Source organism: Dromaius novaehollandiae, chromosome 8 (genome assembly GCF_036370855.1).
Source record: "Dromaius novaehollandiae isolate bDroNov1 chromosome 8, bDroNov1.hap1, whole genome shotgun sequence".
NCBI classification, from domain to species: Eukaryota; Metazoa; Chordata; class Aves; order Casuariiformes; family Dromaiidae; genus Dromaius; species Dromaius novaehollandiae.
In genome coordinates, this window is record NC_088105.1 from 22060757 (window position 1) to 22085934 (window position 25178).

General features: G+C 38.7%; 2 protein-coding genes and 1 long non-coding RNA gene across 16 annotated transcripts in view; 1 reads left to right on the forward strand and 2 right to left on the reverse strand.

Moving 5' to 3' along the window:
* The first annotated feature begins 2 nt into the window (after positions 1 to 2).
* Positions 3 to 9148, forward strand: LOC112979817 (uncharacterized). Of its 3 annotated transcripts, none has more exons than XR_010390192.1 (5): positions 3 to 338; positions 2248 to 2391; positions 2525 to 2659; positions 7239 to 7358; positions 7542 to 9148. It is a non-coding gene; the product is annotated as an uncharacterized LOC112979817 (long non-coding RNA). The 3 variants fall into 3 exon arrangements; XR_010390193.1 differs by having other exon boundaries at positions 3 to 247; XR_010390194.1 differs by lacking the exon at positions 2248 to 2391.
* Positions 7474 to 14813, reverse strand: LOC112979816 (holocytochrome c-type synthase). Of its 4 annotated transcripts, none has more exons than XM_064515879.1 (8): positions 14691 to 14813; positions 13956 to 14105; positions 13081 to 13229; positions 12303 to 12451; positions 11041 to 11160; positions 10115 to 10201; positions 9737 to 9908; positions 7474 to 7756 (listed from the first exon to the last, which is right to left on the reverse strand). In XM_064515879.1, the coding sequence occupies exons 2-8, from the start codon at positions 14068 to 14070 to the stop codon at positions 7646 to 7648; spliced, it is 903 nt and encodes a 300-aa protein (XP_064371949.1). In that variant the 5' UTR covers positions 14071 to 14105; positions 14691 to 14813; the 3' UTR covers positions 7474 to 7645. The 4 variants fall into 4 exon arrangements, with proteins under 4 accessions (XP_064371949.1, XP_064371950.1, XP_064371951.1 ...); XM_064515880.1 differs by lacking the exon at positions 14691 to 14813 and adding an exon at positions 14199 to 14576; XM_064515881.1 differs by having other exon boundaries at positions 7474 to 9908.
* A 3567-nt stretch (positions 14814 to 18380) lies between these two features.
* TLCD4 (TLC domain containing 4) overlaps positions 18381 to 25178 on the reverse strand; it is a 44599-nt gene continuing 37801 nt past the window's right edge. For all 9 annotated transcript variants that reach the window (XM_026094231.2, XM_064515882.1, XM_026094235.2 and 6 more), the window contains one exon: positions 18381 to 24998. In XM_026094231.2, coding sequence (XP_025950016.1) covers positions 24683 to 24998 — 316 coding nt within the window. In that variant the 3' untranslated portion in view covers positions 18381 to 24682. The remainder of the gene's footprint in view (positions 24999 to 25178) is intronic.

The window sequence follows — 25178 nt, forward strand, 5'->3', positions numbered from 1 at the left end:
CCGCTCGCCTCGCCTCGCCTCGGCCCCGGGCCGCAGCACCGCGGGGAGCCCGGCTCTGGTGCCGCCGCGGTGGGGTCGACCGCGATGTTCACCCGCCCGTGGGCGCCGGCGGCGCGGGGCGATGGCAGCGCCGGGATGGTGGCGGGAGCAGCGCGCCCCCGCGCTCCTCGGCCGCAGACAAAATGGCGCCCCAAGGCGGGGCGCTCCGCAAGCGGGCCGGGCCGGTGCGGGGCGCCGGGGCCGGCAGGTACGAGCTGAGCGCGGCGCCTTTCCGTGAATCCCGGCGTGGGGCGGTGCTGCTTGGTGCGCGGGTGCGGAGCCGAGCGGCAGCCGCGTTGGTAAGCAGCGAGGCGGCGCGGCCCGGGGAGGTGCGGTGGCGCTGAGGCGGCCCCGCGGCGGGACGGGCACCTGCGCGCCGCCGCCCGGCTCTGTGAGGAAACGGCGCTGTGCCGAGGTTCAAACGCTTGCGTGGCCATTGCCGACCCACAGGGAATGTTTTAGGTGGAATTACACCTCATAAAAACACAGCGGTTCGGGTAGAGCTGCTGACAGATCTTTTATGGCCTTTCTTAAACGCGTCTCTAACGGTAACCCGTATAGCTGCCCGTGCTGCCTGCTGAACCACGCGGAGGAGCGGGCGCTGGCTCTTCACAGCCATGTTTGTTTGTTTTAAATACAACGTGTAATCGTGAGGGTGCCCGAAACATTAGTAGAATTGTTTATTACAGCTGCAGGTAGTATACACATTCCTGTGAGGGTGTCTGCATATGTATACACAAAATAGTAAGAGTCCATGTTCGAAGAACATATGATCTGCCCGTCCTCCTTTCACCGGCAGCCCGCTGAAGCGCAGCCGAAGGGGCTTGCGCTCAACACCCAGGAAGTTTTAGCAGAATATAAAGTTAGGCTACTTGTATTCAATTCTTGTGGCTTCGCTTGAAGATAATCCTTTTAATGGTCATCTGACTGATGTCTTCTGCAGCCAATGATATAATGAGCTCAAAAGTGTATTTTTCAATATTTTCCATATTTAAGACTGTTCCAACTTGAAAAAAGAACAGTGATTGAAAAAAATTCTAAAAGAATAGACAACAGCGGGCCTACATCCTTGAAGTTTACTTTATTTATCGTAAAATCACTTTTAAAAAGCAGAGGATGTGTGGTTTATTTTTTCAGGAGACTATATAATGCTGTTTTAAATTCCTTAATTTCTGTTGAAATAATGAGAAATATTAGTGCTGAGCTGGGAACGAGTGAAGTAGCGTGAACAGAAATAAGACTGGAGCTGTCAGAAGTACTCCTAGGTAGTAGTTCCTGCAGCTGTCAGAAGGCATCTCTGCAAATTAGCCTTAAAAGTGCCTCATTCTATTATTAAGAACTTTCTTGCCCCTGGTCTTTCCCCCTTCTCCTCATCCGCTTTGCATATTCCATTTTCCATGTTTAAATAAAAAAGTCGATGTAAATGTCTTTTAAATTGACACTATCACAAGACATTGAGGTCCCTGTGAATAAGTTACTGCACTCTGACATTTGGAAGTCATCAAATGAGACAGTATAATGTCAGCTTGATATTTTTCACACTATGAAAATATCAGCTTCATGTCAAAGATCTAAATTTCATCTTAATGTAATAAATTTTTTTGTATTCACAGACTAGTGAAAATGCTAAATATTTAAATTTGAAATGAACTTCTACAGTTACAATCTGGCCTTCATATTCCGTTATTATTAAATTGGAAGTCAAGATCTGTTTTCTCTCTTTTTTTAATTCTTCAAACACTGTAGCGTTTCATAGAATAACATTAACCCTATTCATTTCTCTGAATGGATGCTTTCCCATCACACATGGCAAATAAAGTTCAAAAAATACCTTGCTCTTGAAAGTCAGTCTATAATAAAACAGCCCAGCTTCCTATCATAAATTGATACAATGTTGATGATATCAGTATTTTCCACCTACCTGAGAAAGAAAACAGAATGCAACCTTTCATACATATGTAAGATTAATCTTCCCAGACTTATTTACAAAAGTAGTAGTATCCTTTGCTTTCCACTCATTTTAGTTAGGAGTCCAATCAGTTGGGTGTTACATCAACAATTCCTAGCAGTTATCTGTAAAAGTGTGTGCTTAGACCCACTTTCACCTAACCTGAGTGGTGATTAACAGAGGAGGAGTAGATAGACATTTGAAAAAGATGTCAATTTGGAACGTCCCCCTACATATGTTTGTCATCGTTTCTCTGCCAGCCAACCTGCTGCCCCGGCTGCTGCGTCTGTCCTAAACGTGTCTTCTGGGAGGCAGTGGAAGGCTACGCAGAACAGTCCAAAAATCACTTCGGTTCCTTTTAGAGGCTGGGGAAGAAACAGTAGTGAGGAGCCAGTAACTACAGCGTAAGTGTGAGGGCTAAGCCGCTGCTGCTGGGAAGGGGGGAGACAAGAGGCAGCTTCTCTGCAAAGCTGAGAATCCATCTGATCAGGCCCAATTTTCCTGGTTATCCCTAAGTTTTGTGCCCACTCTTTACAGCACAGTGCAAGTTTAACCTGGAATAGAGGCTGCTGCTTTGGAGGCGCAGATGCTCTAGGAAAGTGATGCACCTCCAGGAGTTGATGCCTGCGTCCAGGAGTGTGCAAAGGCTGTAGTCTGAACGCCCGTACGCAGGTGAGTAACCTCACAGGCATAAGCTCAGGAGGCTATTTGCCTCCATAGCTACGCACATACATAGGTATATTCTGGGTTAGAAACATGACTAATTTGCAGGGCTTCCTCTTTTAAGCAATTGCATGGCTGCTATATGACAGCTGTTTGGCAAATGATGCAAATGCAACTGCAAGACATTTAAGAAAAATATTTAAACAATGAATATCATCTTTCTGTTACTCCATGATAATTTTATATTGGTTAATTGGACAAAGTAATACAGCATATGCTAAAAACATGCTGTATTTGTAACTTTGGATAAAATGAGAAACCACAAGTTACCTTAACCCATCCAGGCTATTAATATATCATTTACAATTTATACCTAGAAATTTTACTGGTTTGGAATATTCTATTTTACAGCTTCAGACTAAGTAGCATCGCATAGCATAGCATAGCATAGCAAGCACTACAGCAATGTTACTTAAAACAAAAAGTTTATTGTATGGTGTAAAGAAAATGTTATTTTGGCTTCAACACCACTACCACTTAATATCTATCTGAGAGACACTGGGTGTGCTCAATGTGCTGCTATGCAAATTTTTTTTTTTTTAGGGAAAATCCCTTAGATGCAAAATTTAATTCTCAAACTTTCTGGGCAAACATTAATTTCTAGTAGTTGACAGAGCCTTTCTTGAGCATTCCTTCGGCATTTCTATTTGCATTAATTCCTCTATATACACAGTAATACAAGTCATATCAATCTTTCAACATTGCTATAGGACAGCTATGGTTCCTATCCTTTCTGCTATAACAATGTTGATAGCTTTAATGCAGACAGCGTGGTATTTTTACCACCTAGAGCTGTTCTTGACTGAATTAAACACTGGTTTTATAGATACCTAAGGAACTAAGCCATTATTTCTGTAGTAACAGCTGTAAATGTTATTGCAATGGTGGACGATTTCCCAAAAAGGGCTTATACAAAAATGGTCGCAGAGAACAACATGAAAACCTGTAAAATCACTCCAAATGAGCTAAAAGGCAAAACTTCAAAGTAAAAAAAAAAAAAAGTTGAAACCGAAACAACTGTAAATGTGAAAAAAAAACTTAAAGCATGAAAAGCTGTTTCCCCTCAGTATTCTCAAGTACAGCTAGTAGAGAAGTTTTCATCAAATTTTTTAGCCCAAAACAGTCTTTAAAAATATATTTGGAATAAATTCATTTAACCTAAAATTTAAATTGGAAATTAAAAACTGCCAAAAATTGGAATGGTTTGGTTTAGGGTAAAATTTGACATTTTCATAAAAATGTTTTTGGTTTTAGAAAATGGGAATTAATGAATTTTCATCGAATAAAAAAGTCTTCTCTAACTTGAGAAAAAAATCTTTTCTATTACTTTTCCTTTAAGTATTTTAGAAGCACATTTTTCAAAGATCAATGGTCTAGCAGTACTTTTTAACAGCACTTACATTTGTCCTCCATGCATCAAACTGCTCCAAGTCAATTCCCTAAGACATTCTTTTGGCAGATAGAAACTCCTTTTGAAAGTCTACTAATGATCAATTAAACCATTAGCTGTCTAAATAGGCAGGAGGTTTATAAGGTCATGGTCTTCAGAAGCTGGAGGCAAAAGCAGCAGCATGTTAGCGAATTGATAAAACTGTAAGTACTTACCTGAAAATTGGCAAAACATCGGAAAACAAAAATCATGATTTAGTCCTTGAGTGTTTTTTTTTTTTTGTCATAATATGTTGAAAACAACTGTGATTCTTTAGGTGATAGTTTCTGTTCTAGAATAGAGGTCATGGTCCAAACAACATCAACAAAGGAAACAGTATCAATGTATTTCTCTAGATTTTTTTTAAACCATAGGGTCTAATAACTATGTGCATACTTCCTATATATTTATGTTATCCTTTCAAAATTTGATTCATTCAATCTCCAGTCCTGCAAATATGCACACATGCTGCAAATATGCACACATGTTCTTGTGAGTAGCCCCCATGGGAATAAGTGGGACTGTTTTATTACCAGTAGTAAATGATGCATTATTTCTCAGATGCTCAAGGCCTCATGTATTAAAGGAGGAAGAAGCCTAGGCTGGGAGCCGAGACTTGTACCCTGGCCACGAGTTTTTATACAATTTTGATACAGAAGTAGAGACATGTGGTAGAAGAAGTAGAGACAAACAGACATGTCACATTCATAAATGAATTTGAGATTCTTTCTCCAAGAGTTTGGCAAGACATTATTTTCATGAAGAAGATGCACATGAAAGTGATTCATCATCTAATACGAGCTAAAAACTGAAAACTAGCAATGCTGCATTTTCTTAAAAAACACACATATAGCTAAAGATACAAGAGGGTAGGGAGAGCTATAATACTGAAGACATAAGCACAGCTAGTATTATGAGTATATTCAATCCTCCAAACATTAAGACCAGCTTCCATGTAGAACCTTACCACGTGGACTCTCCTCCAGGCATAAGGAAAGGGAGACAAAGGATTAAAGTGCCTGTTAATTTAGTAAGCATTTGAGGGCAGTGTAATTAAAGGAATAGCATGTTTGCGAGGAGTATTTGTTCCAATCACAACATTAGTGAAAGTCCAAAATTCAGGTAGTGCTTCTTAATATACCAGTCCTTTTGTTTTCAGCTGCTGTCTGAACTACAGCAATGTTAGTGACTGTCTTTCCATCTCTTGAAGTTTGGCACATCAGCTGTAGTAATATGTAACTTTGCTTCAGTTTCTCCATTTCAGCCTATTCTAGCAGCAGGGTGGCAGACTGGGGCCTTTGTGGCACAAATAAGGCTGCCTTGCTCTGTTTTCATACTCCCTTGTGCTTCATGTTCTGAGACATGGAACATTTCTAGGATTTTGTAGGGTTTCTTCCATCCCTCCTCTACCTATCCTCAGAATCACCTGCAAGAAGCAGTTACTCCTTAAATTTCCTTTTCTGAAGATGGAAACTATTGAAGGCATCCACCAAAAGAGGAACTGTTGTATGTATATAAAATCAAAGGATTATTCCTCCCTGTTTTGACAGAAGAATAGAACAAATAGCATAAGTTGAGATTATTTATGATCTTTTTAAGTGCACTAAAAGATCCTCTGCCACTCTTCTTTTGAAGGTAGAACAATGATCATGGTACTTTAGACTTCGAACCATTTTTACAGAGCACAGTAAAGTCCTGATGGTAAATGCATGATGTAAATGTTAAACAGCATGTTGTCTCATTTCACACTAAACTAACAGCTCCTTCACATTATAATTCACAATGGTAATCCAGAACACTTTTGCAATAAAAATAGCAACAATCAACAATGGACACAACTGCCTTCTTACCAGCAATAGTCTCGCTCTTCTTCTACAGCAAGATAGGGCAGAAATTCTTGGGCTTAGCTGAAAAATGCTTAAAGAAATTGATGCTAGAACTGCTGGCATATATATTGACAGGCAAGAACAAAGTTGCTCAAAAAAAAAGAAAGGATGGTAACAGAAGAGACATCCCCACACACTTTAAACTGCCAGTTAATGCTGTGCCAGGGCAAAATGACATAGGATAACACAACATCCCAAGGAACTCCAGACACCCCAGAAGGACAAGCTGCAAATTACATCCCAATTACGGGGCATTCACTATAGCTAGACCTAACAGGAAATAAGTGGCAAGAGCAGAGAGCCAGGCCAACGGTACAGAGTTGGGAAGGCGTCACAGGCGCAGGTTCCTGCAGGCTCACACGGTGCCGCGTGTGCAGTGTCCCCCAGATAGGCAGCATTGCGGTGTGCATGCCAACTGCAGGGCAGTCACTAGCTGCCTACAGAGATGCAGTGTCAAGAGGCCAAAGCAGTATCTGAATGCAGAATGGTCTCATGCTCCAGGTAACACAGGTCGGTATCACTCTGGACTGCAGCTGTATGACCTAAGACCTGACTGCAGCTGGAGCATTTTGCCAGAGTCCTTTCCCCTCTGCTGTGTAACAGTCAGCAACACAGTTGTTTCTGAGCACCACAATATCCTCTAAGTACTTGTCTCCACCTGCAAACCAGAAGAGCTGTTTTAACCACAGGAAACAAACTCAATAGGTCAAGCAGGGCTTTGACACCATAAAGCAGAACACCGGTGAACTTTAGATATCTAAGTACAAACCTGACTTAAAAAGCAGCCCTGTTTTTATGACTGGGACTACACTTTTCCATTTGCACGTGCGCAAAGTTAACCTGTTTTGAGATGCCAGGTTCTGCACTTTTGTTTCAGCAGGACTGGGACTAGGAATTTGATATTGTTTCAAAATTCCCTCAAATGGCCTGATCACTTTTTGAGGTTCATGAACTTTACATACTTTTCTATAGTGACAAAAGGAGGGATACATACATACGTGTGTGTGTGTGTTGTATTACCCCTCATCTAGCCTTAACAGTAGTTTGGTCATTAAAACATCATCCTGAAGGGTGAGAAATAAGGGTTTAAATCACTGTTTTCTAAGTTTTACATTAGAATTCTAATGCCTTTAGTATGACTACTTGTAGAAATAAGTTATTAATCCAAAGATTACCTTAAATCTTTTTTTCCTTGCATTCCTCTCTTCAAAAGTTAACTAGACACTCAGGATGAAGATAGTTGTTGTCATATGCTCTTATTCTGAGATCTGCTGGTTTGGTTGGCTACCACTAGACTCGTCCTTGTTCTCAGATGCTGTCTTCGTACATTTAGGTGAGTAGTACATATTCAAAGATGTGATTAGTTGTAACACACTGTAAAAATATTCTCATGTGACATATGTAAGAGCTCGTAATAAAGCTAGAAATATGATCACCAAATACCAAAGTTAAAAAAAGTATATTTATTTGATTCTCCTTTTTTTTTTAATGACGAAGTATCACATTTCATTAATAGTGGCACTGAGAAGCACAGTTTTGAACCTACGTAAGATGGAACATAACAGAGGACAAAAAGCTCATGAAGCGGCACGTGACATCTTTTATCGGATTTAGCAGTAATCACAATTTCCATAATGCACGCAACTTCAAGCTTCTGAAATCAGTAAGGCAAACTATTATTTTGACGCTTCTGAGACATTCTTTCCATAGGTGTACCTTTTCCATATTTAGCTGCAAGAAATATAGAACCAGAATTCTGTGTATATCAAATTACCCAAATGTACAAATAAAATAATAAAAAAGGGGCAGTATCCCCCTCTCAGTCTTGACCATTAGGACTGAGAGGAGTAGCTCTTTAATAATCATATATAATTCTTAATATAAGCTCACACACTTCTCATATAACAACTGCACATTAATAACTTAGATGGAGACTTTTATTTGCCCCAAATTATTTTTGATTTAGATACATATGAAGCATTGTGAAAAAGGGCAAAAAAGGATATGGAAAGCAAAGAGGGGTAAGTGTGTACTCTTTTCTGAGGATTCTAGACTTCTGGGAAAGATCTATTCCTACCCAGCAGGACAGTTGCCTCTGAAGTGGGAACCATTCATCTCCATTAGTACCTTAAAATATGGAAGCTTCCCTGGATCATTTTTTCCTGAACAGGACGAGTTACTTGACTGCAACATTGTTCCCCCCCCCAGCCCCCAAACAGCTTCCAAAGTCATTTAAACATAACCACTTGCATAAAATTAATGTATAGCTGGTTTACAGTTAAGGTTCTGAAGTTTGATGAAGAAATTCCCACTTGACAGGCTACAATGTGATACTCAGTTATTCCTTCCAGTCCAAAGTGCTTTGCATAGGGGACTCATTCTCAAGAGTAAGGTATGCTGAAAGGGAGGAGTAATTTAAATTTAGGGCTATGTAGCATCAGAAATTTACCAAGATATGCAAATTTAAAGCTATTACAGTAGAAGACTTTTTAAAAGTTAGTTTCCCTTATTAAGCACAATATTGCTCAAATCTTTAAGCCACACAGCATAAGCATGCATTGTCCTTAGAAACTGCTCAAATCAAGCTTATTTCTTGGTACTTCGGATACCTTTTTAGCCAAGTTACATATACATCTGTAGTATTTCTTACTATAATCACTATACAGAAATATGTATTACTATGTATACATACACCCTTGTGCGATTTCTTGTTACATCTGAAAAACTCCTGCAGTATATTGGTGAAACTAACATGCAAAAACCTTATGTATTGCATGGAGGTTTCTTTAAATAAGGTTTAATTCTGGCCTGAATGCATACATGGAACACAGGTTAAAGTATGTAAATATGTAAATACACTAAAAGTATACAGTTTTCTTACATGGAGGAAAAAAACCTTTTAAACACTCAAATAAATATAATTAAATATAATTTTAAACAACCTCCTTTTAGAAACGTTGTTTTAAAAGTAAATGCAACTGATATGCTCATTTCCTGCTTCTAGCAATTAGCTGTTCTGCTAAAAGTTAAATTGCAAATTTAGGCATAAATATTTTCTCATTTTCAACTTAACATACTGTTAAAAATACTCTTACTCTATTTCCTTAAAGAGAATAAATTTGACAGATTTTTTCTGAGGAAGCCTGTATTTGAACAGGTAAAGTGCTGATGTAAAAACAAATATGTAGCTTTATATAGTTAATAAAACCTTGTAACAGTCTAAAACTTTCTCTTTTACTCATCATCTGAATACCCAAGCACTGCAACTGTGTGAAAGCATTTATGAGATTTCCCATTTTTACTGTTTTATGAAATAATACCAAATACAACTCCAGTCAGAATCAGAAACCCAATGTATTTGGTGCAGCGCTGGAGTCAAGAAATGACAGAAGGCAAACTTATCGTCACAAAAAGAATTGTGACAAAATAAAAAAGATTTTACAGTTAAGAAAATTAAGATACATGTTTTTGCTACTGTAACTTTATTATTTAATTCAAAACACCATAAAGCATTGCTGCATTTGACAATGCAATTCCCCATCCTCCGTTCTCACCCCCAAAGAACAGTGGTGATGATGCAGATAATCACAGCTGCAGTGAACTTTTGTTTAAAGTTCCAGTGTCTATGAATCCTCAGTTCAAGAGGGAAATATTTTACTTTTTGATTAAACGCAACAGGGATAGTTATGAAGTCCACCGCCACCAAGCTACCTTCATTCTGTCCCATACAGCTGAGAGAGAATCAAATGCAGGGCGAACATCCAAGATAGTGAACTGGTAGTTCTTATCAACTGCTCCACCATCATAATAATCAATAATGTATCTGACTTCTTTTCCACATCGGTCAACAATCCAATCATGTCTGTCAAAAGGAAGCTCATATCTGAAAAGACAGATAGCAGATATTGTAGTTAATTTAATGGATATTACAACTCTGGGAGAGGAGGCAGAACTCATATTCTAAGAAGATGTATTTATCCAGATGCTATCATAAGATTACCACCAGTACTTACATCCTCTGGTAATTATAACTTGCAATTCCATTTCTAAAACATCCTCACTAAAAGTCCTTCTTTCCTGCCCACATACCCCATCCATGAACGTATTCTGGCTCTTGGTGAATACTCCTTCGCTTTGCCTCCGAATCGCATCAGTGTTGGTCCACATGGACATTCCCTAAACACACAATTAAAAAAGAGAAAATATTTTTTAACTTCTAAGACAAAGTTTTGTTCTACTATTTAAACCCCTTTAATAATTTGTTCTAATAATAGAGAAACTGAATAGGAGAAATAGCAATAGTAAAAAAATACATATATATTACAAGTGATCTAAACCACCTATTTTTAAAAGGTTTTGAAGTACCAGTTTCTGACAACACTTACTGCTAGTAAAGTGCCTTTGATATGCTCTACGCCATTGTTCTAATATCAACAGAGCAGATCTCAGCAAATCTAACCCACCAGTTTAATGGATTAAAGAAGAGAAAACCATTAAAGAACAGAAAACCCTAATCCAAGCTATTGTGTAACAAAGGCCATGGAATTTCAGAGAACAATTTCTACATACATACAGTGCATTTAATTAGTCTGTCTCTTCTAGGAACAGGGACTATGCTGACCTAAAAAGTGATGAAGAGTTTGTCCTATGCCAGTCACTTTTAACCTGTATAAGTTTACATCTTATATCTGGTTCACAACGTAAGAATTTTAATTAAATCGTTCTCAAATAAATACAATAAGAAGTCAACTTCTCCAAATCCACATTATGTACACCACCAAAATGCTGATCAGTTTTGCCAACATAATAATTACTCAGTTCTAGTCAAGTTCTTCTGGACATTCTTTCTTACTTCCTCCATATTAATCAAAATGCATAATGCTAAAAGAAATGTAACTTCATGGCATACAGGCATTGGGATACTTCGGGAAAAATAAAAAGACATTCTACTTTCAAACAGTTACAGAAGTAAGAGCTAAAACAAAAGATTTGCTTTTCATTTCATATGTACTTACACAGCATGAAGAGCTTCCCACTTCAAAATTTCCTTCCAAGCTTGCTCGTTATTCTGATTGTGAATCTTAATGATGTTGGTCATATCTTCACTTGTTATGTCATCATCTTTCCACCTCCACCTAAAAAATAAGAATATGAGAAGAATTTACAAGTATTACTGCATAACTACTCCACCTTCCTTAATTCATCTGGTAAGTTTTTGAATCAAGAGATTTAAGGGCTTAGGCAAAGCTACAAAGCAAGACTGGTAACTTCTAGCTCTTCTGCTTAATTATCTTGAAAATTACTTAAGTTTCAGTGTAAATGTGCAATTATCAAAGTTATCGTGGTACAGATCCACAAATTCTAGTTTGCTAAATTAATACCTTCAACTAGATCAGAAAGAATCACAAAGTGCAAACAATGCACTTGGGACAAACAAGTCCATGGCATGGACACTCAGCATAAAAACGCTCAGGAAAAATCCCACTTGCATTCTTAGTACACAGAAGTCCTTGTATTAGATATATTTCACTTACACTTAGAAAGGGCTTTCATCTCTCAGACCCTGTACTATGGCTCTACAGGTGCTTACTTCTCAACAGGCGTTAAGTTTAACACACTTAAGTGTTTACAGGATCAAAATGTAGGTGTTCAACATAGACCATTTATAACATAATGTCTTAACTATAATATTGACACATAGTACAATGTATTATTATTGTTTTAATAGTAACTGCCATTAACGTAGCTCTATTTGACAATGACAAGCAAGTAAACACAAAAGAATGAAGGAACACGAGCACAGAATTTTTTAGGCTACAGGAAACATTTTATATTTCAGTTAGATCTTGCCCATGCTAAATTTTTGTAAAGACAGAGAATGCCCATTTGTCAAATCATTTTAATTTTCAGTCCTTTAGCAAATCAGTGTAGATGTTCTTGCAATCACAGAACTTTTAGTATCATTTTGAGAGCATTAGCATAAAGCCAACAGCATTTCAAAGCTGGCAGTCATACTCAGTTTGCCTATGACTATGCACTGACTTTTAGAGTATTCTTTTATTTAGTGGCAGTTATCTGACATTCCCTTTCAGATCAGCTTATTCTTTATTTTAAAATTGTTTTTAAAAACAGTATTTTTTTTAAAGTGAAAGTTAACCACTTACTATTTGGAGTCCACAAACTCTTAAATAATATCAATGAATAATAGCTAATGATATATTACTTCATAAATTTCAGGCTCACATAGATTCCATTTGATAATTCACAGTTTACTTACCCTTTTCTTAGCATAGCATTCCAAAACATTTGCTCTGAAGGATAGACCCATTTCTTGTCAGAATGTGCTCTAGGAATGGAAGATTCTTCTCTAACAGTTGACAGTGGAAATGGCTGGTCTGGGGATGGCAACTGATTAGGAGGTGGCATCTAGAAAATAAGGATAATCATCTGAATATCAAAAAAACCTTGCAGTAGGAAATTTTTTATATGTTACAGTGTTTGAGAAGAATCAAAATAATTAATTAGCTAGGACAAAGATCAAGAATGTCAGCCTTTAAAGAAGTCCACTAATATTCTCTGTTGTAACAGAACTCTTTGCACAAATTTGTCATCTGAAGACTGAAATATAACTTCTTAAACTTCAGCTTTCAAATCAGCACTATGCTTCTTTGTAAACCAGAGGAAGCCCTGGAGAAACCTGCATCAGAACTTTCCCATACAACCATTACACAGTATCTAGAAACAATTAATAAAATATAAAACCCCATGCATATGACTAACATATAGAAATAAACAGTGAAAGATATTTATGAACTGGCAAACCATTTCTTATCAAAGAGACAGAACTTTGAAGATGTTAAATAAGATCTAACATGTTTTTATATACACATTTCCATACAAAAGCAGAAAAATCAGAGTTAAAAATGAAAAAATAACATGAATTGCCAGTTTCCACTTCAGACAGTGTCACCAATTACAGTTACACTAATTACATTGTGGTAGTATTTCAGGAGGAAACAAGTCTGAAGAAGATATCTGAACAAAGTAAAAGTTACCATATTGCTAGGATCTATGTCATCTTCCAGTCGAGATGCCCCAGACTTCACCGGACATGCCACATACTCATATGCTCTTTCTTGATGTGCAGGAACACTGTTTTTGTTCTCAGCGCTATGATCAGGAGTCTTCCTGTGCATTGGACAACCTGTAATACAGGAAAAAATAGTATACATATCACTACAAAACAAAGTCTACAAGATGTGACAGGAGTTGGGAAACAAGAGTTCATTGGATGCTAATATAAATACAGGTACTCACTTGTCCTTCTGATATGGGCAACAGTTTCAAGCTTCCATAATCACGTTTTCTGCATATTTTAGAACCAGCACCACAGAAACATCTAAGCTTCTTATGCAGTCCTTGAACACTCATTCCCAGCTCCATGCTGGCCCATACACACAGTTTGCAGCTAAGATTTCCACAGCAATGTTAACCCAACATGTGTTAATGCTGTCAACAAAAGAGCTGATGTCCTCCTTCCCCAGCTGGTCATCTCATCCCACCCCTCTGCTGCCCACTTTTCCAGAGTCTGTTTTTTCCTAGTGACAAGCACCTGCTCCCAGTTACAACCTTTGTAAGGGCCTCTGCACCTCCCTGACACTTCACAGGTCTACCACATGCCGGGAGCAACCTGCAGGACCCCTGCTAAACCTGACAATCTGGAGTGATCCACAGCCAGCACCAAACAGCCTGCAGGCTGCTCTGGTGAGCAGCAAACTCCTCTTTGTGAGGAGTCACTTGCAAGCTATTTTGGTAAAGGGGAGAACTCATGCATTTATTAGAACAATCATTCTTCTCCTCTGCCAAATATTTCTTTCCATCGGTTTTCCACGTTAAGCGTTGGTTTCACTGAAGTTTCAGGCGTGATTACCATTTGCGTTTTCCTGATGCATAGGACATTGCGAAGGCAGAGACGCCGCCGGATGCTGCTGAGATGCATTTGGTGACTGCACTGCGACAGCCGGGGAGGACGCGGACAGACCCATAGCTTCTGCTAACCGGTTCTTTTCAGATCAAGTTTCTAAAGAAAAAGCACACATCTATAAAACCAAACTACACAGATTATTCATTAAGGCGCAGGCGAGCACAGGTATATTGCTCCATCGCAAGTTACCTAAAAAACGAGATCCGGCATCACAAGCCAGCCGAGGTAACAAGCTCACAACCTAAACCACCCCCCCAGCCGTCACCTCCGTCGGGACTGGCACCGGGTGACTCCCGCCCCACGGGGGAGCTGCCGGAGCGCCTCGCAGGGCGCCGCAGGGACGGCGAGGACGACACCGAACAGCCCCGCGAGCGGCGCGGCCCCCACCCGGCGGCGCCCCCACCCTGCGGCGGGCAGCGCGTCACGTGACCCGGCGCGAGGGCGCCGCGCCGTGACAGTAACCCTCAGCCTCCGCCCGGCGCCCGCCCCGCTCGCCCGCGGGCAAGGTCAGGCCCGCCTGCTCCTGCTCCTGCTCCTGCTCCTGCTCCTGCTCCTGCTCCTGCTCCTCCTCCCGGCCCGGCCCGGCCCGGCCCCGCCCGCAGCGACGCCCGCCCGCCCGCCCGCAGCACCCGCCTCCTGCCGCCGCCGCTCGGCGCGCCCCCGACGGCCGCAGCTCCTCACCTCACTTCACCTCAGCTCGGCGCGGCGCGGCGCGGCCCGACGCACTCCTCTCCGCGCGACCGCCCCGACCGCCGCACCACGCCGCGCCTCGCGAGAACGCGGCCGCGGCCCCGCCCCCGCCCCGCCCCGCCCCGCGCCGCGCCGGCGGCCACCGCGCTGGGAGCCCTTCTCGAGGCGTCCGCGCCGGGGGCGGGTCGGCAGCCCCGCGGTGCGGTGGGGCGGGCGGGGGGGCGAGTTGCGCCGGCGAGAGGCGGCAGGGAAGCCCGGAACCCGCAGCGGGACCTGCGCCCTGCGGAGCGCGGACACCGGGTCCAGGCCCCGCGCGGAGCTGCCCGTTAGGAGGCGGCAGCAGCCGCCTGCGCTGCGGCTCCTGTCGCGCCGCCGCCCCGAGAAGAAGCGGGAGTAGCGCCCAGCTGCGATTACACGGGAAAGACGTTTCTGTGAACACTCACAAGAGTTAACGAAGCCTAAATTGCAGCATGGGGGGAGGGCGCCCCGGGCCCCTGAGGACTGCTAATTTTCCTCTTGTAATTGTTACCACGCCTCTCCTAGGAGTACAAAAGCTGTTTCAAAACCTGTCAACAGCAAGTCAGTCTTATAAACTGAGACTTTAATTTAATTCCTTAGAGCTGTGTAGCCTATGAGCTACATTTGATCTTGGCATCTTAAGTCCTGCTTTGCTTTTGTTTCTGAAGACGCTATGACAACTACAAATAATTTAAGAACATTATGTATGGAAAAAATACTGAATTCACCCACAGCCTGACTCCGCACTGTAAAGCGGTATTGGTGGTGGTATTAGCCTCCCGGAGGTACTGAGGTTCCCCAGGATGGTTTTCAAAAATCAGCTAGTCAAAAAGTGACTTCGAAATTTACTAAAGCAGCTTATTTCCATGACAGAAGATGCTGTTTCAATAAATCCAGCCTAGAAACAGCCATACTTACTCACATTCACCACCAGCAGGCAATTAGATGGTTGAGCTCATGGGTTAAGTATGCTAAATATATGAAGTACTATTAATACCATTGCAATTTGATGATTCAGAAAATAGAGCTTGTTTTGTATGAGAGCATGGAAGGCTATTTTCATCCTATCCCTTTTTGACTGACAGATGATAAAATAAGCAGTAACAGAGAAGTACAAACCCTACAGGTCTATTTTAATGCCCATCCCACAAAGCAGAGTCCATAGGTTGTCAAATGCAAAAAGGGGAGGGGGTGAGACACACAACAGACATTTTCATATATTGAAATTAGAGGTGATCAAAAAACAGAACTATTTGTTGGAACTTTCTGTTTCACAGGAGTAATGGAAAAAAGATCAGTAAGAAGGAACTAGAGCTCTAAGTGGTGCACTTAGGATGTGGAAAATCCCAATTCAAATCTGGAAGAGGGGTCTCTTGCATCCTATGTAGGTGTTTTTGTGTAAAATGAAACATAAGCGATCATCTCCAATTTCCTTTGAAAGTTTTTAAAAAGATTCAGAATGAAGACAAGTCTTTCATACATTCTTCTCAAACTTGAAAGCAGAGCTTTTAAGAACATGTTCACATACCATCCTTTCAGAATAAGATATCTTTTCTATTAAATAGGATAGTGCCACAATTCATTGTGAACACAAAATAAAAATACAAAAATAAAGCAAAAAATCAAATATCAGTCCTTTAATTTCTGCCTTTTTACAGTCTTTATTCTGTAAGAGGAAATGGCTTCCTACCTGTCTTTCTGCATACAGGAATTATGAGAACAGCTTATCAAGGACTTAGAAAGCAACATTATACCAGTAATTTATTTTCTGTATGCCTTAGAAAACATTATGATTACCTCTATCACTGTCCAAGTTTTAGGGCATAATTTGGCTTTGCCTAGATCTCTAAGACTGCATGCACAGTAAAAACTGTGCAAGCAGCACTAAACAAGATGCAAAGAGTTTGGTCTCCACTTACTGAATTTTACAAAGCAGTTTAGTAATAAGAGCCTCTTGCAGACCAAGTGACATGTCCACTTTCAAATACTTTGTGTCAGTGGCAGAAAGGCTCTAAGGTAAAACACATTTCATCTTTCTGATGTTCTCAAACAGGGAATTGGTTCTGCAGCTTTCGCTCCAAGTACATTACTTATGTTGCTGACAGCAGTATGCTGTCTCCCCCCCAGTTTCCAGCATCAAACTTCACCAGGAGCAGCAATTGCACAGCATAACTACTACTTCTTAGTCCTCATACAGATAATAGCTTTCACCCTTTATAACATAAGCCAAACAACAAATACTTCCCCCCCCCAACATAAAGCATTTCAGAGACCACCAAGGTCACAACTCAAATGCAGCACACAATCTTAAGTACGTTACACTGTGAGCTCCACTTCTGAAAAGCAGAGCAAGACCAGAATATACTCACAATGGTAGCCTGTCATCTAAAAACCGTGCAGATATCCACTGAGAAGAACAAGATTAAAAAAGAAAAGCCAACAAAAGACCCTAATGCAGAGTTATCACACCAATACAAATGCAGAGAAAAGAAAGTTTTCAGTAGGAACATAAGAGATGATGAAAAAAAAAAAAACAAAATAAAAGTCGTGAGACAAAGTGAATGGCATCTTCGCACCAAAACATGACAGAGAGGAAGCGGATATACAGAATACTTTTTATATCCTACATCTCAGAGAGAGCCATTTCTCACGCTTTGCAAGATTTGTTGAATGTCAGGTTAAGAATGGCTCACTGAAAGGAATCCTTTGTTTCCAACTGTGTTTAGTCCTTCCTTTCTACCATTCAGTATTAAAAGCTGTCCAGTGCCAATATTAAAGCCTCCCACCAAGCCCCCATTGTCCTCTCTCAAGCACTTGGAAATCTGACCTATATAGCATCTGACCCCAAGTGACATTTCCAGGCATTCCCAGTCTGAGTCATTCCCAGACAGATTGACTAGTTAACAAGTAGTTTTTCTATACTAACACTGTAAAATCAGTACTCAAAGAATATCATTTACAAATGAAACTAATTCCCCTTAAAACCTAAGAGAGGGAAAAAGTGAAATCACTGGAGTGCTTTGTACTGTCTTCTAGTAATTTAACAGTACAAAGTAAAACTCAGACACATGAACATTTCCTGGGTTTGGAAGTCAGCCTATGACACAATTCACTGGCTCCAGGCATATGCTCTCTGCATATACAGAATCTAGGAATTGCCGTACTCAGGAACTGCCTATCTTGGTATTCAGTAAAGGACTTTGTAATGTATCATACATACAATACACCAATGACAGTAGCTCTTTATCCTTAGGCCCTGCAAACAAACGTTCAGCTTAGGTCCAGAACATATGGTATTACAATAAAGTGTGATATCATTACAGCATTCAGTATAAATTGAATTTTTTCCTCAATACCCAACCTAAGTTGTAGTTTAAGTCACATTTATGGCCCAAGCAGTGTCCTAGGCAGAATTTCAAATTAAAATTCCTCAAATTAAATGTTCCTTTAAAAGCCCTGTCACTTGAAAAGGTCTGGTTCAGTCCTCATACTCCCTCCCCACCTTTCTAAAAGGAAAAAGATTCAGCACACAGTTTCAAGATGCCATACAAGCTAAGTGTCTGTGAACTCAGCCCAAAGTAAATTCTTCTTTCGTGATGCATTTATTAAAAGTACATAAGCTATTACCATAGTGAGGAAGAAAAATTCACAAAATAAAAAAACTGTGTTATTTTATTTTATTAGGAAGTACCAATACCTTGCATACAACATGCAGTTTATTGCTTATTGACATTATTGCATATATCAAAAAATAATCAGGCAATACAACTTTATGCAAGCTGCTAAACTGTTCAAACAAAATATAGAAATGCTCTATAATATCAATGAAATGCAAACAAATCATTCAGAAAATTATAATAAAGAGTAAATTGATACCCATAATATTTAATCATTCACCTTACTACAACTGATTACTTTGATAACCAACCTGCAGAATTATTATATTGCATTTTTAAGTTCTTGTGCAATGATAAGGATTGCTATGACACTCAGGCTACATTACCATCTGAATTTAGTAATGTGACACTGATATTTTGTGACAGTATTAGAGTTTTAACTTTACTGCAGACCAGATTGTCATGATTTACCAGAAGTCAGTGTGGCAGAATTTACAATTTTCATTCTCACTCTGCACATAGGCTAGTTTTACAACATTTATCAAGTTTGGTTTTAGCCAGAAGATTATATAAATATTTTTAGAATGTCATGAACCATTACTTTTATCTAAATTGTAAATCATTTTTTTCAGCTTTGCAATTTGGTTTTCTATCAGGTTAAGTGTTTTACATATAATAATAATAAATTATTCTACACACATATATATATATATGTGTGTGTAGATATTAAAGAAAAGTGTTATATGCATACTAGAAACAAATCCAGGATATTTGGATGTGTGCGTACTAAGCATGCAAATTATATGCCAGAGCTCATGATTAGCCCTTTTCCTCCTTTCCCCCTATTATATGATGGATTTGTCTTGTGAAACCGGAATAGGGTTACAATAAAAACAATCTATCCCATTGCATTCAAAAATGTTACGTTCTGTATTAGAGCTTAGTATTAAATGTTGCTTTCAAACCTAGCAAAGTTTAAAAAATAACAAGATTTAAAATCTTAGAAGACAATTTACATGCAATATCTTCCTTGTGGGTACAAATTCTCATATACATAAATGTAAGATGATAAAAGCATGTCCAGTCCACAAGACAATTTTTGACATCCCACACAGATTAAAAATAAAGATCCACTACAGAATATTTTATTTGTTTTTATATTTTAAATTTCAATGACCAGGAAGTTATAAATAGCACACAATCATTATATGGTTGATACCAAGACATGCTGAACTCTTCATAATTCACTCTCTTAAAGACATTTCCTTTACATTACAACTAGATTAGAAATTATTGTACATTATTATGATCAGAAGTCCTCCAAGTGCAAGACACCACACAATGAAAATGATCGGAGAAGATCTTTTGACAAAAATTTCTTATACCAAAAAATCCAGTTTGTTCTTTGTAGCTACCTTCCATTCTTTACTCAGCTATAAAGTGCTTGGTTACTATAAACAGAGCAAGAATGTCAGAGTAAGGAGGTAGCTAGTAGAGATTTGCAATGGATAAGAAACCTTATCATGTGTTACCACCTAAAAGTATTAATCCCAGAGCTCTAAACAGCCCAAGCAGCCCATCATTCATCTTCTCTCCCATAAAAAGACCTTGCAAGTTGCTTTCAGAAAATCATAAGACCTTCCTTCGCCTGTCCGACAAAGAGGTTTTACCTGGGGTTGGATGAATGTTAAAGTTTGTAAATACTGATCACTATTTTGATTTGACTGGTGTCAGGATCTGAGCAATGAAGTGCTGTTCTCTTCCCAGCTGTCAGATATATTCCATAAAGAGACATGCTCCACCAGGAACAAATCCTTCCTTGTGAAGTCCCTTGTACCAGTTAATGAAGTTGTAGAGCAGGCTTTTAAAAATATGAAGAGGGGTATCCATACATCTCAAAATCTTTTACACTTTTCATCTGAAAATTTTAGTTTCTTTCTATTTATTTTATTGATGCCCTTCGCCAGGAGTGAACACTGCAACAGATCCTAAGTTGGGGCAATTTTCAAGCAGCCCTTCATTTTCCTCTGAATGGCTCAGCAGAAGCATCACAAAACAACTTTACAAAACTTCTCTGTTAATGATCTTTCATGGAAAGCTTGTATTTACATGTACTGATACAGACACAAGTCCATGACAAAAAGTCCTCTTCATACAGCAGTTAACAACTAATAACCCATTTTATGCAGCTCAAAAATTTTAGAAAGAATCAAATTTCATTTGCCAGTGGACACAGAGATATAGAAATACCTAATACTTTCTGCTACTTACTATTTTACTGTTGTCCCAGCTACAACAGTAGGAAGAAATCTGGATTCCTACACTGTGTTGAAGTCTCCTCCACCGCTCCTCTTTAAACCTGCTTGTACACGTTTGCCCACTTGTGTAAGTTTTTTCTCTTAGGTTAACATGAATTCTGCATTATGAGTAATCCTCTGCCTTCATTTTTAATATATAGATAGAAGTAATTCTCTTTAAGACACTGCAATTACTTTGATTTTCAATAAACTTAAATACAAAATTTGGAATTGTTAATAATACATAAAGTCAGCTTGTCTCATTTTCCTGCTCATGGGATATTTTTCAAAAATCAATAGTTTTTTTTTTTTTTTAGGCAATTAAGCTAAGAAAGTACTGAGCTCACTCAGAATAAAATGCATTTATAAAGGTAGAGTAGGCTTCAGCTATGGAATTCTTACCACTTAAGTATGTATACAGATACCCATTAAGCATCTCTATAGCATAAGGTTCTCAACTTCACTGAAATCCATTGTAACACTCATCTAGCCAATGAGTAATTTGAAATATATTCCCCCTCTCAAAATACTGCATCCATAAATGAATCATAAAAGCAAAACCTGACCTACCATTCCCCACAGTAGTTCTGAAAGTGGTATTTATTCATTTTTTCATTAAAAGGTAAAGCCATACAAAAAGAAAAATTACATTCCTACACATAGCCTTACTGGTACAAATAGACTCTGCCATGATCACTGTGCTAATTTTATGTCACCTGGTATTGAAGAATATTAAAAAAAAGAAAAACAAGAAAAACAAGATATTTAAGCATTTTCACAAGATCAGCTCCTTCCATTTGATATGTCCATGACAAAGGAACCTGGTGACACACCAAGATTCTGCTTTACACTTGACAACGCAATTGATAAAAATGGAGGTTTTAAGCCACCAAAAAAAAAATTAGATTCTAAAGATAGCATTTATTACAGTGACCACTAATCATGCTTTTACTCTTTTGCATAAAAAAAGCAAAGAGACGGGCTTGCAATATGAAATTTATAAATATTTCAACACAGTTTTTAAGTGAATAAAGTGTAATTGAAAAATGGTTGCCAGTGCTATCTAATTTGCTACATTATAAGCTTTTAATGGCAGGCAGAGAGTGCCCTATACTAATGTATTCATTACATAACAACTTTGCAGACTGTTTATTACAGTCCTTGCCCAATACAGCAGTATTTTTTTCCCCTCAGTAAGTTGTCTTCTGACATACAGTAGATACATTAGGATACAACTGTAATAATTAAAATATCAAATTAGAAAATGAAAGCTTAACGCTTTGCAAAGTATTGTGATAATTACACTAATTTTGTACAGCAATCAAAAATATTGCAAGTTCTAGAATACTTATTCCATTCTGGATTGTTGCCCAATTTGCACTATGTAGTTCTTTTTCCAACCTAGTTTTAACATAGTTTTATTATAGCTTGTCTTATTTCTTTCCTATCATACACAAATCTATCTAGAACTGAAGGAAACAGACTATTTTAATGAATGCTCTACACTGAAAACAAACAAACAAAAAACTTAAAACCTTAAGCTACTGAAATTTAGATTTGAGTAGTATTAAAGATTAATGCTAAGAAGGGAGGAATTTACAAGAGCGTTCATAACTTGTCATCTTAAGATTTGCTTCAAATCATCAATTTTTCATCCTACTTCCTGAAAAAAATGGCAGACTTCTACTTTCAAGTGGATTCTCCAAGATGTCTGAATTTACTAACTATGAAATTGATTTGAGACAGCAACATGCTACTACAAAATAATGCCCTGATCTAGCAACTAAAACAACACAAGATATATTTCATCTACACCTTTAAATCATAAGGTCATACAAACGTAGCGCCTTTGTACGTAGACTAGATTTTTTGTTAGGTGCATTGAAATCGCTACTTAAAGGACACCAGGTTCTGCAAGTTGATATAAAAGAGCGCCCCTTTCTTTCAGCAAAGCAGGCCACGGAATCAATTCGCCGAGAGCATGGATTTTTTAGATCACATAAGGTACAGCATTCATTCAAAAAAACCCCACAGCTAAACAAAATAATTGCTAAGTTTCCCAACCATAAACAGATCTTTCGTCTGCACACTTGAAGTATTAACAAGCACAGAATCAAAAGAATTGAAGCATTTACAATCCTTGACATCTCCAAGGCGGCGGGATTGGGAAACCGCATTGGAAAGAAAGGACCACCAGTTAGGCGGTGAGAGTAAAAATGAGTATTATGCTAACCCTAAAAACACTCTATGAATTATTTTGAACGGGGGAACTAAACTGGTCACAGTTACCTTGGTTAGGAGGCACTGCAGCCTACCGAGTCCTCCTTGTATCTATCCCACAGACACCTGACCCCTAGAAGGGGGGGGAACTTGGCTTCCCTCGCCCAAAAGCTCAGTCCCTGTGCACCGACACCCTGGTCTGCAGGGATAAGAGCTATTTGCACACAGCTTTGTTAAAGGGAACAGGACAAAAGGAAAACTAAATATCCTACACATACGGCAAATATTTGCTCTCTTCATTTAAAAATAAATTGTTTAAACAGTCTGCTACAAAACTTAGGATAAACACTTAAACAGTAAGTGAAAAATGCATACTTTAGCACACATTATCAGAAGGTATACTGTAACAAGTAATGTCAAAGAACAACAAAAAAAAAGGCACGCAGAAATACAGAAGGTGATCAGTCTCAAATCAGATATGGTTTAAAACAAAAACCAAACTATGCATACAAATGCAGCTCTCAAAGTCATTTAAAAAAAACACAGAATTTCCTCAAATTGCATTATAATTTCAATTCTAGACCATTCCTTGATATTAAGATTTCTTTCTGACATGCTCCAAATCTTTAAGTTTGTTATAGCTATTGACAAATATGTGGTTCTGAAAAAGAATTTTTTTTCTATAGATATGAACCGTCTTCTACAGAATTACTTGATAGCTTTAAAGAATTTTGACACAGCTTTTTCAACGTGTACAAAATTCAACTCCTTGCTGAATTCAAGACTGTTTTTAATCAGCACCTCAGATTTCCAATGTGATTAACAAGAAAAATGGGGCAAACAGACCTCAGTATTTCATAGCAAATGGGTCATTTCTGTGACAAAATAAAAAAAGTATTAAGTTACACAGCACATGTACAGAAGAATTTTACCTCTTTACAATTAAGCTTAAAATCCCAAATGTCCCATGGTAAAAAACAGAGTGGAGCTACAATACTTCTCAAAGGTAGTAGCAGCAAAAGAAAAAAAAAAAATCACTCTAGTCAGAATTATGCTGTTTCCACATATCATTTACCATGCTAACTTATGAAAAAACTTCCATGGGAGATTTAGTAGATGTACGACTGTATGTAAGCTAACATAGTAGAAGTTAATACTTCCCATCAAAATTGGAGAATTTTAACAGTTTTTTAAAGATATTTTGTGGTCTTATAATACAGCATTTTAGATGAAATTATTTTGTAAAACCCCCAAATAATGTGCATGCATACAAACAGAACAAAAAGCAGTAAAATACTTCATAGAATCAAAGCTATATTTTTTGTTTTTCTTGCAAAAATTAAAAAGTTGTCAAGAATGAAATCTTGATTGTTAACACTAAATATTCCTACAAGAAAACATAGGAACATGCCAGAAAAATTGCACCATATCAGGATTTTTTTTTTTTTTTTTTTTTTTTTTTTAGGAGAGTCAGTATTCATTGGATTTATAAAACACATTAATGTGAGAACCTGAGTGAAACACTTAAGAACACACTGGTAGACAGCAAGCAAGTAAGCAGTCAGCCCCCTTCTAACTGCAGTAGCTTGCTAAGTGCTCAGAACACACACCTAGAATTCTTTTGCGTGAACTTATGCTGTTGCTCCTCATTCGGTAAGATCCTTAAAGCGTGACCCTGGGTGTGCAGGCAGTGTGGCTAGGGAAGGAGTAAGATCAGTACAGAGGTAATACCTTGTTTCCTTAAGAGGAGCATTCCATAGCAGAAATGTGCACCGTTTCAGTGAACTCAAACTATTTTCATAGTAAAAGTTTAATTTTATGCATGTGATTTCTAGTCAGATTTCCCATTTTTATGGGTTTTGGCTTCCTGCTGTCCAATAAGACAAATAACTTTGTAACATCCTTTTGTAATTTTGACCATCCACATCACGTTCATAACGTCCAGAACAATGCTTGAGATAATCCAGGCGCTCTGGGCTGCAAACCCTAACCTCTCGAAAGCCTCTGTTCCAAACGTAGAAATTACACTGCTATAATACGTAGGCATGACTGCAATTCTCACCACGAAGAACACAATTGTCATCAGCACACCATTGATGATGTTGGCCTTTGAAGATTTGGGATATCCCAATACTTCAAAAAACCACCTGCAAAAGAGAAGTGTTCACAGACACCAAGCAGACTTAAAGCCATTCCATTAAAAAGGGATTTAATTTTATGGGGGTTTAAAATTTATTTATTTTTATTAATTACTTCTAACCTTATCTTTTCTAAATTACTGTCCTTTGTCTTGGCTTAACTGGTAAACCCTTCTGCTTAGTTACCAA

Coding starts and splice junctions, on each gene's coding strand:
- LOC112979816 (XM_064515879.1), bottom strand. CDS start 14,070: ATGGGTCTGTCCGCGTCCTCCCCGGCTGTCGCAGTGCAGTCACCAAAT. Junction 11,161..12,302: donor AATGCTATGCTAAGAAAAGG/GTAAGTAAACTG, acceptor CTTATTTTTTAG/GTGGAGGTGGAAAGATGATG. Junction 7,757..9,736: donor CTGTATGGGACAGAATGAAG/GTAGCTTGGTGG, acceptor TATTTCTTGCAG/CTAAATATGGAAAAGGTACA.